Source organism: Zophobas morio, unplaced genomic scaffold (genome assembly GCF_036711695.1).
Source record: "Zophobas morio isolate AGI-343-1 ecotype UQ-CSIRO unplaced genomic scaffold, CSIRO_AGI_Zmor_V1 ptg000030l, whole genome shotgun sequence".
In the NCBI taxonomy this organism is placed as follows: domain Eukaryota; kingdom Metazoa; phylum Arthropoda; class Insecta; order Coleoptera; family Tenebrionidae; genus Zophobas; species Zophobas morio.
In genome coordinates this window covers 10,249,771-10,265,968 of record NW_026972135.1, presented here as the reverse complement: position 1 = coordinate 10,265,968, position 16,198 = coordinate 10,249,771, and the positions used below count along the sequence as shown (strand labels likewise).

The following is a 16,198-nucleotide window of genomic DNA, read 5'->3' as shown; positions in this document are numbered from 1 at the left end:
TTAGAGTCGGATGACGGAAATCTTCAGGGACTAATAGATGATCATCATGGACAACTTTACAGGAGACACTAAACTTGATATAAATAAATCTAATATGTGATTATTTGAATTAGATATAAGATTACACTGGTTGAGGATATTGTAGGATAAGAAATTATTATTGATTAATTCAGATTTTGAGTCGTTTATACTTAAATTATTCCAATGTGAAACATTGAAGTCACCCATTATTAAGATTTTTTTTTTGTCGATAATATAAAGATCCAGAAGTTCAAAGAAATATTCGATATCAGATAAAAAAAGATTTGGCGGTATATAAACGATTATAATATAAAGAACCAATTGAGGACCTAGTCTGACTTTACAGCCAATAATATCAATAGAAAGTATGGCATTAATGATTTCATTTAAATTAAGCATTTCTGGATTCAGTCTACTTTTTAAAGCAAGAAGTATACCCCCTCCACGTTATTTGTGGATTAGTAAACATTGCCTATCACAACTAAAAACGGCATAATTATTATCGAAATATTCACAATTAGAAACCTCGTTAGACAGCCAAGTTTCGGACAAACCGATGCAATCAAACTCACAAAACAGTATCAGCACGATAAAAGCTGTGAACTTTAGTCCTCAAACCGCGTACATTTTGACAGTAAATACTAAACGTTATTTCGGAAAAAAAAATGTGAGGAGAAAGATCATGTTGAACAGGAATTGATTCCTATATGCCAATGCCAAACACATCATGTTTCAGTTTATCAACAGTGTATTGATATACGTGACAGTTGTTGTCCCATGCTGCATGTTCAGTATTTATGTCTTCTTGATTGGTTTTTGACTTCAGGTTTACGCAGTTGACACAACAAAGTTTGTTAAAAGATGAACTCTCGTTTCTATAGCAACATTTAGTCTTGACAAAATTTACTCAAATAAATTAATTTATCTTTCAGTAGCGTCTAAAAAGGTTGGATAAGGGTTCATTTTCCCCTTATAATTTGATAACACAAAATAAGTTTTTCATACTTCTTAGACTTCGCGAAAAACTGTCAATTTTGTTGTACGTACCTTTCAATAACATATATTAAAATAAACATTTAATCATCAAAATCGCATCTGTTTCTAACAATTATGAGGTTTTGACGATTTTTAAGCTCCCTGACTTGACTATGTCTTTATTTTAACTTATAGGGGTTCACATAAAAAAATAAAATTCGCAAAATCAAATTTTGTCATTTTTCGGAAAAGCTGGTTGTGTGTTTCATAATATACATACCTACTTCTGTCAAAATAAAATTTGATCAATGTTTTTGTTGAGTGTTAAAATGATGACGAATAAATGAACCAAGATAATTGTAAACATTTAATTCTATGAGTACATGATAGAAATTATAACACAAAACATGTTCTTACTCTTTTAAACGCATACTTTTCTCAGACAAGATGCAACTTATATCGAAAAATACTGCAACAAACTAAAATTAATCAGAATGCTTAAACTAGTAGAAACTGGATAAAATATGTACGGGTAGATTTTTGTTGGAGTTTCCGTTTGCTACGAAACTGAGAAACCACAGTGGCTACACTTTTTCTTGCGCATGCAGAGACAGCAGATAATTCCACACGGGAAACAAAAAATGCAGCAAAGCCAGCCACACACCGTAAACGCAGATTCAAATTTTCCCGCGTGGCACACTGGGCAAGTTCCACCAGTTGCTGCTGCTGTGTTCACGGTGACTTGTGTTACATCTGAAAAACAAAAAATTGAAGTGTTAGGACAAAAATAGAACTCTGCAAAAAGAAATAAAACTATGATAATGTCAATGTGGGTTTTATTTCTCTTTTTGAAATATCTGCTGTTTTATGTAGGTTTTCAAACGACTTTCACACCGCTATTACGTTTCTGTTTCAACAAAGGCGTGGACTCAGATGGTGATTACCAGTTGTGCGAATAATATCAAGAAAAATGTCCGATAAGATTATTTAAATAACAGGAAAAATGTTTGGCGTGTATTACAATACAGCAGAAGTAATCAAACTGTTTCTTTATCTAGCATTTTTTGCCACGGGTATACTCTAGATCATCCATGGGCAACCTTTTCTGTAAGACGGGCCTAACGGAAAAAATATCGGGCAAACGCGGGCCACCAAATAATTAATAATGCATAATAATTATTATATTATATTATGATAAAAATAATGGTACATTTAATACAGGAGAAACGTACAACAATAAATACAAATACACTATAAAATTAAAACAAATTTATTATTCAAAAAGACACTTCAACACAATATATGTGATCACATTGTGATGTGAAATTATTAAAAATAGTTATTCAATGGCATTAGCAAGTATACTAGTGGGATTTCTGCCATTGAATGTTTTTTATCATGCCGTCAATATCAGCACTAAGAGAAATCGACGCAATTCGTAAGGTGTGTTCTAAATTTTGGTCCGTGATTCTCGATTGATTTTTCGATTTTGTATAGTTCATTTGCGTAAAAAATTGCTCACAGCAATATGTACTACCAAAGAGACACATTATTTTACACACAAAAATTTTAAAATTTGGGTATTTGTCTTTGGGAAAGTATTTTTGGTAAAATTCAAGCAAAGTCCCACCTCTATTAAACATGGCTTTCAGGGCATCATCTGTAAACTCTCTGGCATGATTTCTACGTCCACGCCAAAAGGATTAAAAAATATGTGAAAATATTTTTCATGTTTACTAAAATCCTGGAAGCGCCTTGAAAATTCTTCTTTTAATACGTTTAGTTCATTTGCCAAGCCGCAGAATCAAAATTTTTGTAATTAGCAAGTGTAGGAAAATGGTAAGTATTTTCTGCACGTAATTGAGTTTCCCATAGTTGAAGTTTAGTTCGGAACGACTTGATGTGTGCGAACATTTCATGTATAAATTGTCCCCTTTTTTGTAAACTTACATTAAGGTCATTTAAGTACCCGGTAACGTCAACTCAAAAAGCAAGTTCGGAGAGCCATACCTCGTCCGTTAACTGGCGAATTGACTTCCCTTTCATTTCCATGAAAATTTGGATTTCACTTTTCAAATTATAGAAGCGCTGTAACATCTTCCCTCTACTTAGCCAGCGTACTTCGGTATAATAAAGAACGTCACCATATTCTGACTCAAGATCTTCCAAAAATTCCTTAAATTGTCTATGATTTAAGCTCCTCGATTTTCAAAAAATTTACACAAGTCACCACAACTTCAATTACATTACGAAATTTGATTGATTTTGCGCATAGATTTTCTTGATACAATGAAATGCAAAAAAGTGTCTATATTTACATTTCTATTACGCAATTCAGATGCGCAATTAATTGAGGAATACGATTGTACACATTGCGGGTTCAAAGTTACACCAATCAAAAAATCTTTGGCGGGCCGGAAGTTTCCGGTGGGCGGGCCGTAGGTTGCCCATGGATCCTCTAGATTGCTGGAAATTATCGGGAGTCCTTGGAAATCAGAAATTTCATATTCACAGGAAGTTGTCTTTTTAAATGTTACGATTTTTCGATATTTAAAATTCTTGATTTTTGAATTTCTGAATTTTTCGATTTCCCGGCTTTTCGATTCCTCGATTTCTTAATATTTTTATGTTTTGATTTGTCGTTGTTTCAGCTTTTGTGTTTTTCGATTTTTCGACTTTTTGATTTCTCCATTTTTCAATTTTTCGATTTTTCAGTTCCTCGATGTTTAAGTTTTGAGACTTTATAGTTTGTCGATTCTACAATTTTTCTTCCTTCCTTCAATTTTTCAATATTTCATTTTTAGGAATCTTCAATTTTAGGGTTTTAAAGTTTTAGATTTTTTGATGTTTCGATTTCTTGACTTTTCAATTTTTCGATATTTTCATTCTTCAATTTTAATAATTGTAGATTTTTCGAATTTTTAAATTTCAGATTTTTTTTTGCAATATTTTAAATTATGGATTTTCGATTATTTTTCGACTTTCCGATTTTTCAGTTGTTCGATTTTAAAATTTTTCAACTTGTAGATTTTTTAATGATTCGATTTTGCAACTTTTCAATTTTTCAGTTCATCAGTTTTTCGATGTTTCTATTTTTCAGTGTTTCGTGTGACTCTACTTTTACGTACGTCTGCCAGTATGTCAGTATGTCTGTCCGTCTGTCTGCCATTCCGAATTTTTATTAGACAGATAATCTCCGAAAGTACTGGGCCGATTGTTGTCAAATTTTGTATTTACATTAGGTATCATGTGGATTTATAGATGGTAAACGCTAACCAAAATTTGTCTAATCATCCTCACCAATAACGAGATGACGTCACTTTCAAATTGTACATAGTAAATGGGTTTTAAATTGTATAAAATAACATAGTAGTGTATGACTCCATGTTGAGTTTTTACCCAAAACGTCCAGATTTTTGGAAAAAAAAATCAAAACTCTAAAACAATATTTTGCAAATCAAGTTTGAATTTGCAAAACAGTATGCTTGTAAATCTTGCAGCTGTTGGAAGTTGTGATAAACATGATAAATTTTTAATTAAAATATATTTGCTTATCCCCTCCAAAAAATTGCTTAAATATTTCAATATTTTTTAATTTTTCAAATTTTGACGTTTCTGCATTTTCAGTTTTGCGATTTCTCAATATATCTATTTTTTACTTTCCCATTTCTCGACTCCCAACGTTTCGATTTTCAGTTCTTTAATTGTTCAATTTTTAGATTTTTCAGGCTTTTGATTTTTCAATTTTTCGATTTTTTAAGTTTGCGATTCTTCGCCTTTACTTTTTTGGTTTCTCGAGTCCTCAATATTTTAATTTCCCAATTTTTGGATATTTCTTTCAATTTTGTGATTTTTCAGTTTTTCGATTTTTCAATTTTTTGAGTTCAGAATTTTTCGATTTCTCGAGTTTTTACTTTTTTGGATTTTCGATTTTTCGTTTTTAAAACTTTTGATTTTTCAATTTTTCGATCGTTTTGTACTTCGATTTCCCAATTTTTCAACTTTTCGATATTTTGACTTTTCAATTTATTTTTTCATTTTTTGATTTTCCGATGTTTCGAAATATAAATAGGCCAAAATCGAAAAATCGAACAGCTAAAAATGGAACTATCTGAGAATTGAAAACTCAAACATCGAATTTCAAAAATTTGAAAAATTAAAAATGTAAAAATTCGGGAAATTGAAAAATTAAAATGTCCAAGTGAAAACTCGAGAAATCGAAATATAAAACATTCGAAAAATTGAAAAATCCAAAGCTTAAAAAACGAAAAACTGAAAACCCAAAAAATAAAAAATCGAAAAATCCAGAAGTCGAAAAATCGAGAAGTCGACGAATCGAAATATTGAAAAATCCCAAAACTGAAAGAAATATCCACAAATTGAGAAATTAAAAAGTTGGAAAATTGAGAAATCGAAAAACAAAAAACTGAACAACTGAAAAATCGAAACTTTGAAGTTGAGAAATGGGAAAATTAAAAATAAACAAATTGGAAAACGGAAACTTTAGCAACGTCAAAATTTGAAAAATTGAAAAAAAAAAAACCTAAAAGTTAAAACATTGAACAATTAAATTATCGAAAAATTGAAAAATCGAGAAATCCAGACATCAAAAAGTCAAAAATTAAAAATTTGAAAATCAAAAATTTAAAAATCGAAAAACTGAAAAATCGAAACCCCAGAATTTAAAAAATTGAAAAATCAATTAACTGCAAAATCGAAACGACGAAAACTTGGAAAATCGAAAAATTAAAATGCCCAAAAGTAAAAAATCGAAAAAGCGAGGAATCTAAAAATCGAAAAATTCAAAAACTCAGACATCGAGAAATCGAAAATCCCGAGGGTCGAGAAATTGAAAAATTTTAAGAAAGAAAAATTGAAAAATCGAAAAATTAAAAACTCGGAAAATTGAAAAAATGAAACCTAGAATAACTGAAAACTCAAGAAATCAAAAAACCTAAAATTTTAAAATTTGAAAAATTAAAATATCGAAAAGTTGAAAAATTGAGAAATCGAAGTAATAAAACAGTCGAAAAATTGAAAAAGCTAAAGTTTAAAGAAAAATTGAAAAACCAAAAAGTAAAAAAATTGAGAAATCAAAAAATCCAGAAGTCCAAAAATCGAAGAGTCGAAAAATCGAAATATTAAAAAATCCCAATATTGAAAGACATTAAAAAAATTAAGAAATTAAAAAATTGCAAAATTGAGAAATCGAAAAATTGAAAAATCAAAAACCTGAAAAATCGAGAAATTGAAGAATTAAAGAAGTGAAAAATCGAAACTTTGGGAAGTCGAGAAATGGGAAAATGAACGAAAGATTACTTCAGAAATCGGAAGACTGAAAATTTAAAAACGTCAAATTTTGAAAAATCGAAACATTAAAAAAATCGTAAAATTGAAGAAGACAAAAATTGAGATCAAGATCAAGATCAAAAAATCGAGAAATCGAAAATTTTAAGAATAAATTGATAAAGCCCAAAATTGAAAGATTGAAAAATTGAGACATCTACAGTTGAAAAATCGAGAAATCAAAAAGCCGAAAAATCTGAAAAGCGTATTTATAAACCACAAGTTCAGGACTACCTATGCTAGTTTTTAACGTTTAAATAACATTTATTCGACAAAGTTGTAAGATGACATCATCAATTCCTGGGAGCCATGAATGGATAAATTTTGACTAACGATTGCTTCTAATAACAAAGTATAAATTGGAAAATGTTGATTTTTTTTTACAAAAATTTTGACATTCAAGGTAAAAATTCAACACGGATTCATAAACCGTAAACCGAGGATATAATATGTACAAATTACATCTATTATTGTAAAATTTGGAGATTACGTCATTCCATTGTTGGTGACAAATTTTGGTGAGCATTTGATAGTACAATTTAAAATGTAAATTTTGTCATTCGGGAACATTATGTATTAAAGATCAGCTCTAACGAAGGTCGGCTTATAGATAAATCGCTGAGAGTCGACATTGGCTTGAGTGCGCTCTGGTCTGTAAATCAAACAAGTTCTTAAACGATGATCTGCGTTTTTTCAGGACGCAGAGGATGATCAATTTTTAACCGAAGAAATAACTAAAGCTTATTTTTCAGGTTGTTTTAATCCCACAATGAACAATTGAACATAAATATTACTATTATGGAACGTAGAATTAGCAGTTTATTTTTGTACATTGCTATTACTTATAATTATGATAATAAAGGTTTATCAAATAATTTATTTTCTTGTATTGTAAAAATATTACATTACCAATGTGTCATTTTACATTATCATAGCCAAAAATTAACTGCACCACGACCTCAGTTCAATTAAAGGGTCAAAATTTTGGTCAAAAAAACCGGGAGAAAAATTTTGTATTCATCTCTGGACTAAACCTACCGATTGTCGTTTATTCGCTCGGTAAATATATAATACTTTAATAAAAAAAAAAAAAAAACTTACGAGGTTGTACAGGAGGTGGCGATGTACCTACGGGTATCACCGAAACCACCGGTTGTTGGGGTTGAACATATTGCTGGTTGATGACCTGGTCATTATAAGGTGGAGGTCTATCGTGCTTTTCCATTATAACTATCAAAATCACCAACGTAACTCACAAGCAGAAATTAACTCTTTGAATATCTGTCAACTCTACCTACACTCGGGGAACCAACTGAGACTGCACCGCTTGCACTTCTTCGGGTTTGTAATTCAATTCGTTATATTTACAGTCTGCTGGAAGTGCAATAAGTATGCGTAAGTTATACAGGCATGCCGATGATGGTGCCGTTTTTTTATTTGCAGAGTTCTTTCGTATTTGCAGAGCGATAAGAGTTTATCGTCTTAAAACCCACAATTAAAGCTATTGTATTAATTTATTACTGTTTCAACAATCGAGAGTGACGCCTGTTGTTCACATTATGTTATGCCGAAACGATAATAAAGAATAGGTTGGTGGGCTTAACATTTCGAGTCGTTGGAAGGGTAATGCCGTTTCAATGTCACATTTCGGTTATTTGTGGGATTCCCCTAAGCGATGATACCCGAAGCGGCACGAATCTCATTTACGTTTTAATTAGATTTAGTTTGAACATAAGTCGACAAGATTAGTAAAACAAGTGAGTTTTATTCCATGAACTTGTAAGTCAATATATGACATTTTTATAACATGTGAGCATAATAACGGAAACGTTTAGGCAATACTGATAATAACTAATAGAGGAACAGGAATTATGCATAATATTTTCAAAAAAGCTACCCACCCTGCCTCGCTTTCCCCTACATATCACATGTACAGTTGATTTAAAAAAAAATTGGTCTAAAAAGTTTAGACAGTACTTCCCTCGCTGTCGGAAACGTGACGACTGCATGCCTATTATGTTTTTTTCGTATTACATTTTGGTAGCGGGGCATTTTAAAATAAAAATTGAGTAAGTATTAATTTTTTCAATTTTATCATTATTTGCCATTGACATCTTTGTCATTTTTTTGTGATTCCTATGATTGCTTATTAAAAACGAAGTCGTCTCTGGGGTGTATAATATGTCGCCTATGCAAAAATTGTCAGGCGTGAACATATAAAAGGAACATCCTGTATAGTACTTGTAATTTAAGACAAATAGCCATAACACTTATCAACCTGTAGACGTGACGGTGAAACATAAACTAAACTAAAAGATGTTTTCCACGAATTGGAATAACCGGATGACAATGCCGACGGACCAGACTTTTTTATTGCTCTGATTTCCGTTTATTGAATAAAACACTACATTTTATTCGGTTTTTGGATGCTGTAATTCACATTTGGTTAATTATAACTTGTCTAGATCTAGGGGAGCATCCCCTAACCTCCCCCTAGCTTCGGCCTTGTCTAGGGGTTATGAAATGTCGAGAAAATTTGAAAGTAACAAATTGCCCAATGGACTCCATTACTGAACGTCCTTAGGTTATCCTTGATAAGAAAAACAACTTGAAAGTGTTTATGTTTATGCATCGAAAAAATGTCACGTAGAAATTAGTTTGATTTGAATGAGTTCGTCTCCTCAAAACAGAGGATGAAAACAATTATCTAGTAAGCTACAATCGACATAATTTTGGGTAGAATTTATTCGGCAAAATTTTGAGATAACGTCATCAATTTTGTGGGGGAATTAAATTGCCAAGTATGTAGTATTTCAAAGTATTCAGTTTTGTAATTCTAGAATTAATCCATAAAATTAATTAACTGAGACACCCCGTATAAGCAAATCTAAAAAATATTAATGCAGTGATAAATCACAAGTATAGAGTTATCATTCTTTACACATTTAGGATAGGATTTGTTCGGTAAAATTTTAAGGTGACGTCATCAATTTTAGAAAGCAAATATATTTTGATTAAAAATCTTACCATACTTATGATAAATTTTAAACATCTCCAAAATTTCAAAATAATCGGTTTAATTAATAAAATAAATTCACGCACTCATTAATTTTTTAGATTCACCTTGTATATGCAAATCCAAAAAATATGAATGGAATGATAAATCACAAATACAGACTCATCATATTTTGCACATTTGAAATAGGATTTATTCAGCAAAATTTTCAGGTGACGTCATAAATTTTTTAGGGGGAGGAGCAAATACATTTTGACTAAAAATTTACAATGCCTATGATAACTTTAAAATATCTTCAAGATTTTAAGGTATTCTGTTTTGTAGTTCCTGATTAAATCAATAAAATAAATTCACGCATTCATTAATTTTTTGAGTCACCCTGTATATGCAAATCAAAAAAATATGAATGGAATGATAAATCACAAGTACAGACTCTTCATAGTTTGTACATTTTAGATAGGATTTATTTGGCAAACTTTTGAGCTGACGTCATCAATTTTTTGGAGGGGATAAGAAAATATATTTTGACTAAAAATTTACCATGCTTATCATAACTGTAAACCACCTGCAAGATTTCAAAGCATTGGGTTTTGCAGATTTAAAATTTAATTGCAAAATGTTGCTTTATAATTTAGATTTTTTTTCCAAAAATCTGGACGTTTCGGGTAAAAACTCAATTCGGAGTCGTAAACTACATGTGTAGGACTATGTTATTTTATACAATTTAAAACCCATTTACTGAAAGTTTCAGTTATTACGCATAATTCCTAATCTTTCCGGTTATTATGCATAATAACTGACAAGTTTAGTTATTACGCATAATTCCTAAAGTGTCTAGTTATTATGCATAATAACGTATTTCGGATATTAGCTGTAACATATACACAAATCTCGACCCAGGTTATGGGGTAAGTATTTTTTAAGAAGTTGTTTTATTTTGTGATATTTTGTTATGATCCAACAGAAATGCTTTACTTTTATGTTTAGAGTTACCATTTTTTTTAACATTTAATAAAATAAATGAAACTACTTTTTTTTTCTGTTTATGTTACCATAATAATTAATAAATGAATAAACCCAAATTTTAAAAAGTAATGACTTAAGTTATTATTATAAGTTTGATTTAGTAGGTCAAACTTTAACATGATCTTGTACGCACAACACAGAGATGAACCTAATAGAATGATTTTGGACAATCTGGTATTCATTAATTACCTCTGTGAACGTATGAGCCAGTCGTTGTTGCCTTATGAGTCCCTGACAAGTAAAAACTGCTGACGTAACTAAAAATATCCTTGGCCTTATGTACTTTTAATTTCGTAAAGTCAAAAGCAAAATTTCATAACATAATTTATTAAAAAATTAATAATAATTTATAATATAATTTATTAAATCTTTGAGTGATTTAAACGAACTAATTTGCAGAACTAATTTTTAATTTCAAAATTAAAATAGACCATAAAGTTTTCTGACTGAATGTGCAAAAAATCTAAAATTTTGCATATGTCCACTTTTAGAACAAACATTTGACCCAAGAAAGTGTAAAATTCGAACGTATACTTACTCTATTGATTTAGACATCTAAAACCTCGATTTCAGAGTAGCGTTCTTTTTGTAAGTAAAATCAGATTTTTTTTCTTAAACATTTCAGTTTGTTGCTTAGCAGCACAATACATTTTATTTATTTATTTTTTTCGTCAAAAGGGAAGGCACTTCAGCTTACCTATTCACCGTACGTTAGTAAACACTTGGTAAAAAAAGGTTTAAATTCAACATCATTATCGGCAAAACAAAAAGTCAAGTTAAAAAAAAGTTAAAAATCGCCCTGTAGTACATTATGTAAACAAATTTTGAGGAAATCAAAAGAAAATCATAGGAAATCAAGAGGAAATCACAGGAAATCAGGAAATCAAGAGGAAATCACAGGAAATCAAAGGAAATCACAGGAAATCAAAGGAAATCACAGGAAATCGAAGAAAATCAAAGGAAATCACAAGAAATCAAAGGAAATCACAGGAAATCGAAGAAAATCAAAGGAAATCACAGGAAATCAAAGGAAATCAGAGGAAATCAAAAGAAATCGGGGGAAATCAACAGGAAATCATTGTCAAAAGGAAATCAATTCTATACTTGATGGTCGGCGGTTTACCCCTCGGTAATAGCAATCCGACGCTCAAGTGTTTATTTATGTTTATACCTCAAAAGAATGTCACGTAAAAAATATTATCAATTAACGGTCTTTATATAAAAGTGGGCTTTGATATTTTTTCTTTAAGTTGGATAAACTGATTTGATGATTTAGTTTTTTGTCTGTCAGTAGTCTGATTGACATTTGCTTTGAGCTGGATTGCCACTTTTCTACTTCATTTATTAGATCAAAATTATTAGACGAAATTTTTTAATTAAGCAAACAAGCATAGATAATTTGTCATTGTGACAGATTCACAGATCATTGCGACATTATTTAAAAAAAAATGCCTAAAATAGTTTTACTGCAACAAAAAATTGCAATAAAAAGATGTTTTTTGCAGTTTCGAAAAGACAGATCCGATCTTTCTTTCTTTCGAAGAAGTAACTATGAGGGTCTCGAACATATTTTCTGTAATGTAAAAATACGCTGTAAAATATTTTTAAATTTTTTTTTTCATAGGTGGGAACATCAACTGTGGCAAAAATTTTATCAACAGGGGACCAAAATTTAAAAACATCACTATCTGGCAAGCGAAAACCAACGGATTTATTTACAAATTATATGTTTCGGAAAGACCTGCAACGACAAATTTGGCAACTTAATGAAAAAAACGAATATTTCACTGTAGATAGGTACTCTTTTGGCATATTTTATGGCAGTTGGAATTTAAAGGGGGGCGAACCACATTATACAAAATTCTTAAGTCAATGGGTTATAAACACAGGGAAGTAAATGGTCGCAAAATTCTATGTGAACAAAAACATGTCGTTGCAGCCTAAATTACTTTTTTGAGAACATATTTACAGTTTCTAAATTCTTGTGTTCCCACCAAAATTAAAAGTGACGGATCAAGGTTTACTATTCTCCACGCGGGTTGTTCAACGGGGTGGTTGTAACAATATTTTAAATTCAAAAAATAACGATAGAGACTATCATACTTAAAACGATGGACGGGACAATTTTTCAAAATTGGGTGATTAATCAGCTCATTCCTGCTTTGGCAAAGTTGAACCAAAAATGTGTGGTGGTTTTAGACAGTTCGTATCATTCGGTTCAGTTGGATAAACCACCCACTTTTTCTAGTAAAAAATGTGAAATGCAGGAATGGCTCTTTAAACATAGTGTTGAATTTGACAAAAAATTTTCGAAGAAACAGGCTGTTGTGGGATTTAATTAAACTCTTCAGAAACAATAGAAAAAAAAAGATATTTGGTAGACGAGACATTAAGAGAATGTGGCCATGAAGTTCTTAGATTACCTCCGTACCACTGTCAATATAATCCAATTGAAATGGCGTGGGTATTTTGTAAGAACTATTACAACAAGCATATAAATTCTCAACCTTCATTAAAAAATATGGTGGAGAATTTATGGCTTGAGGCGCTTTCTAAATGTACTCCAAGTATGTGGCAAAATTTTTGTAAACATTGTGAAAAATATGGGAAATCTTTCGTACGAATCTATACCTCCTTTCTTCATTTCGCTAGGTGAATCTGATTCAGAATCTGAACTTGGAAATGACGGTGATGATACAGACTTTCATAGCGAAATAATGGAAATGGAATTGTAGCTTGTCGGGGGGTGATATTTTTACGCATCTTTCGTTGTAAATTTACGAAGGTAGTATGTGAAAAACTACCTGACGTACAACAAAATAAGTATAATTTTAGTTAGATCATTCACGTTGTTACTTTGCTCCAAATTTTAAGCATTTTAATTTTTTTTGTAACTCTTCATGGACCTGGAGAAGGCGTAGAGTAACGTTCTCATTAATAAGCGTTTGGAAGTACTTAGTAAAAGCAAATAAAGAGCACTTACGTAAGCACTAGTAATAGCTATATAGATAAATCATTCACTTTAAGGCCGGAAAAATGTTTCAGAAGAGCTAAACCCATCAAAGCACTAGAGCAAGGTTGTTGTCTTTTACCAACCTTTTTAGTAATCTTAGAAAAGTGAAAAAAGAAGTTGGAAGATATAGAAATAGGCTGTTCACAAAGGTCGAAATTTCCATTTGTAAAAAGAATGGAAGAGCAGAACGAACTGATGATTGAGAATTAAAGATGAGATGCTAAATGTGGCATGCGACAATAGTCGTATGTAGAACCCTCATTCATATAAAAACAATGTTTAAGCGAAATTTTAGTGTTTGTTCCTTACATATGATATAAACACTTACAAAAAGCCGAATAACTGTTTTAAATAGCGTAAAGTTTTATGCTTTCTAAGAAATGGATACCGTTAACTTGGTCATTGCTTCTGAAAACTGGAAGTATCGGCAACAGTGTTTATATTTCTGGCATATTTTTTAACCTTTAATTTAATAAAACATAACCTAACGAAAAAAGTTCAGGGAATTTTTATTCTTCTGTATCGAATACCAACAAACTCACTAGATTTTCATGGCCAACCCTACTATATAAAGATCGTGAACGGATAATAGTTTGATTTGAATGAGTTTGTCTTCTCAAAACACAGGACTAAAATTATTAATACTCGTAAAACCATAATCGAACAAAATGTTCTGAATACTATAATTCTATTTTGAACAATAAAAAAATTGTGACGACGTCATCAACATGAATAATAATAGTCACCGCACAAACGAAAGGTAGTCACAGCGTATTACCAGTTCAAGAAAAAACAAGGACACATATATCAACTTGGATTGGTGCAGTGTAGTATTAAAAATTACAGTATTGTATTCCTAAAATTTTCTGCGAAAATGGAGTGAGCCGTTGCTGTTTCAATCAATAAAATGAATTGACTCATTCTTTAATTTTTTGAGCCACTTGTTTAAACAAATCTAAAAAATATGAATCACATTTTGGGAAGAATTTATTCGGCAAAATTTTGAGATGACGTCATCAATTTTTTGGGGGGAATAAATAGAAATATTTATGTATTTGGAATATAACGGTGAACATTTTCAACTCTTGTCGTGTGATTTCTATATAAAATGTAATTATTTTATAAAGGAAAAAAAGTTTAATGTCAATTTTCCATTTAATGTATTATAATTTATGCAACCAATAAAACACTAATCTCTGTACACAACAATACCTACAGAAATTATCGCGCTATGCATTTAATAGTTTTTTGCGAAAATATGTAGAATAAAATCACTCTAATAGTACAGTGCTAAACAAAGTCAAGGCCGATGATAAAAATTAAATCCAAATGAGTGCATTGATTCCAATATGTCCATGACTCATGACACGGAAACAATCTGGACAAATATAACAATTGTGTTATTCCTGTAAGGTGGAATGGACGAAGGGGAGCAGTTGAGTGGCCAGCTGGGTCACTCGATTTAACCCCACTTGACCTTTTCTGTAGGGTTACGTACAAAATCGAATTTACTTTAATAGACCACAAAGCATTGAACAACTTCAAGAAAGAATATTAAATGTGATTGCGGCTATTCCTCCCAATATTCTAACAAATTCATTTGAAAATTTTGCGCAACGTATTCACTATTGCCAGGAAGTAAATGGAGAACAATTTGAATATTTGTTGTAAAATTATTGTTAAGTATATCTTTTTTACAATGATTGGGCACTAGTATAATTTTTAAAGAAAATTTGAAAAAATTGCAGACAATAGAACTTGAATATTCCTAGGGATAGTCCCAATTCCAAAAAGATTCAACAAACCGTTCTCGTTTTTAGCGACTCTGTATTATGTTCAACCACAATTCTATTAGATAACTTTTTGACGGAAATATAGCGGTGGAATATTACATCTAAAAACCCTTGAGACGCTACCCATAAATCATAAATAATAAAACCTTGAACACGAATAACAAAACAACAACTTACGTGGTTGTCCGGATGACGAAACACTGGTATGAGACGGCATTTTGGGGGTGTGCTCGTATGGTGGCGGCGGCTCGTGATGTTTAGTCATTCTTTGTGGAAGTAGAAATACTGAGCCATCAACCATACACACACTGGACCTATGTATTAGACGTGGGGTTTACGCTTGTACCAAGAGCAGTTTACCACTGTTGCCAATATACCCGATAAGACATGTAAATATGCATAAACAACCTTGTTGGCAGAATTACACATTGTTTAGGCATCTGCGTAACTTTGCTTATCTTGGCAATTAACGACAAAAAATGAAACTCGATTGAGAAGGTGAACGTCGAGTCACTCGCTGTTTCAGTTTACCCATGGGGCCGAAACGCAGAATGAATCTTAAATTATGGGGTTAGCGTCGATTTCATCTGCTTTGTTTTTTGGTAAATAAACACGGTGATTTTTGCGAATTACTGAGAATAGTGACCTTAGAATTTAACAGTGGTATGTAGTGCAAATACCGGGAGTGCATGAGAAAAATATGACATAATATGTGTTTACAAATGATTCATAAAAGAGCACTCACCCCGAATATAGGAAGAAGTCTAGAGTCATTTTTGGATCCAAAAGATACTGTTATTAGTTATTATATATTTGAGCTCACACAAAAAAAGTCTCAGCGCGCAACACAACATACATCTATTATCCGATCACGATCTTTATATAGTAGGGTTGGCCATGAAAATCTAGTGAGTTTGTTGGTATTCGATGCAGAAGAATAAAAATTCCCAGAACTTTTTTCGTTAGGTTGTGTTTTATTAAATTAAAGGAACAAACAATAAAATTTCA

At 31.2% G+C, this 16,198-nt stretch overlaps 1 protein-coding gene across 1 annotated transcript; it reads right to left on the bottom strand.

Moving 5' to 3' along the window:
- Positions 1 to 1,350: 1,350 nt before the first annotated feature.
- LOC135138873 (membrane protein BRI3-like) lies at positions 1,351 to 15,979 on the bottom strand. Its single transcript, XM_064068901.1, has 3 exons — positions 15,936 to 15,979; positions 15,368 to 15,504; positions 1,351 to 1,749 (listed from the first exon to the last, which is right to left on the bottom strand). Exons 1-3 carry the CDS (start codon positions 15,962 to 15,964, stop codon positions 1,556 to 1,558), a joined length of 360 nt encoding a protein of 119 aa, XP_063924971.1. The 5' UTR covers positions 15,965 to 15,979; the 3' UTR covers positions 1,351 to 1,555.
- Between the last annotated feature and the right edge of the window lie 219 nt (positions 15,980 to 16,198).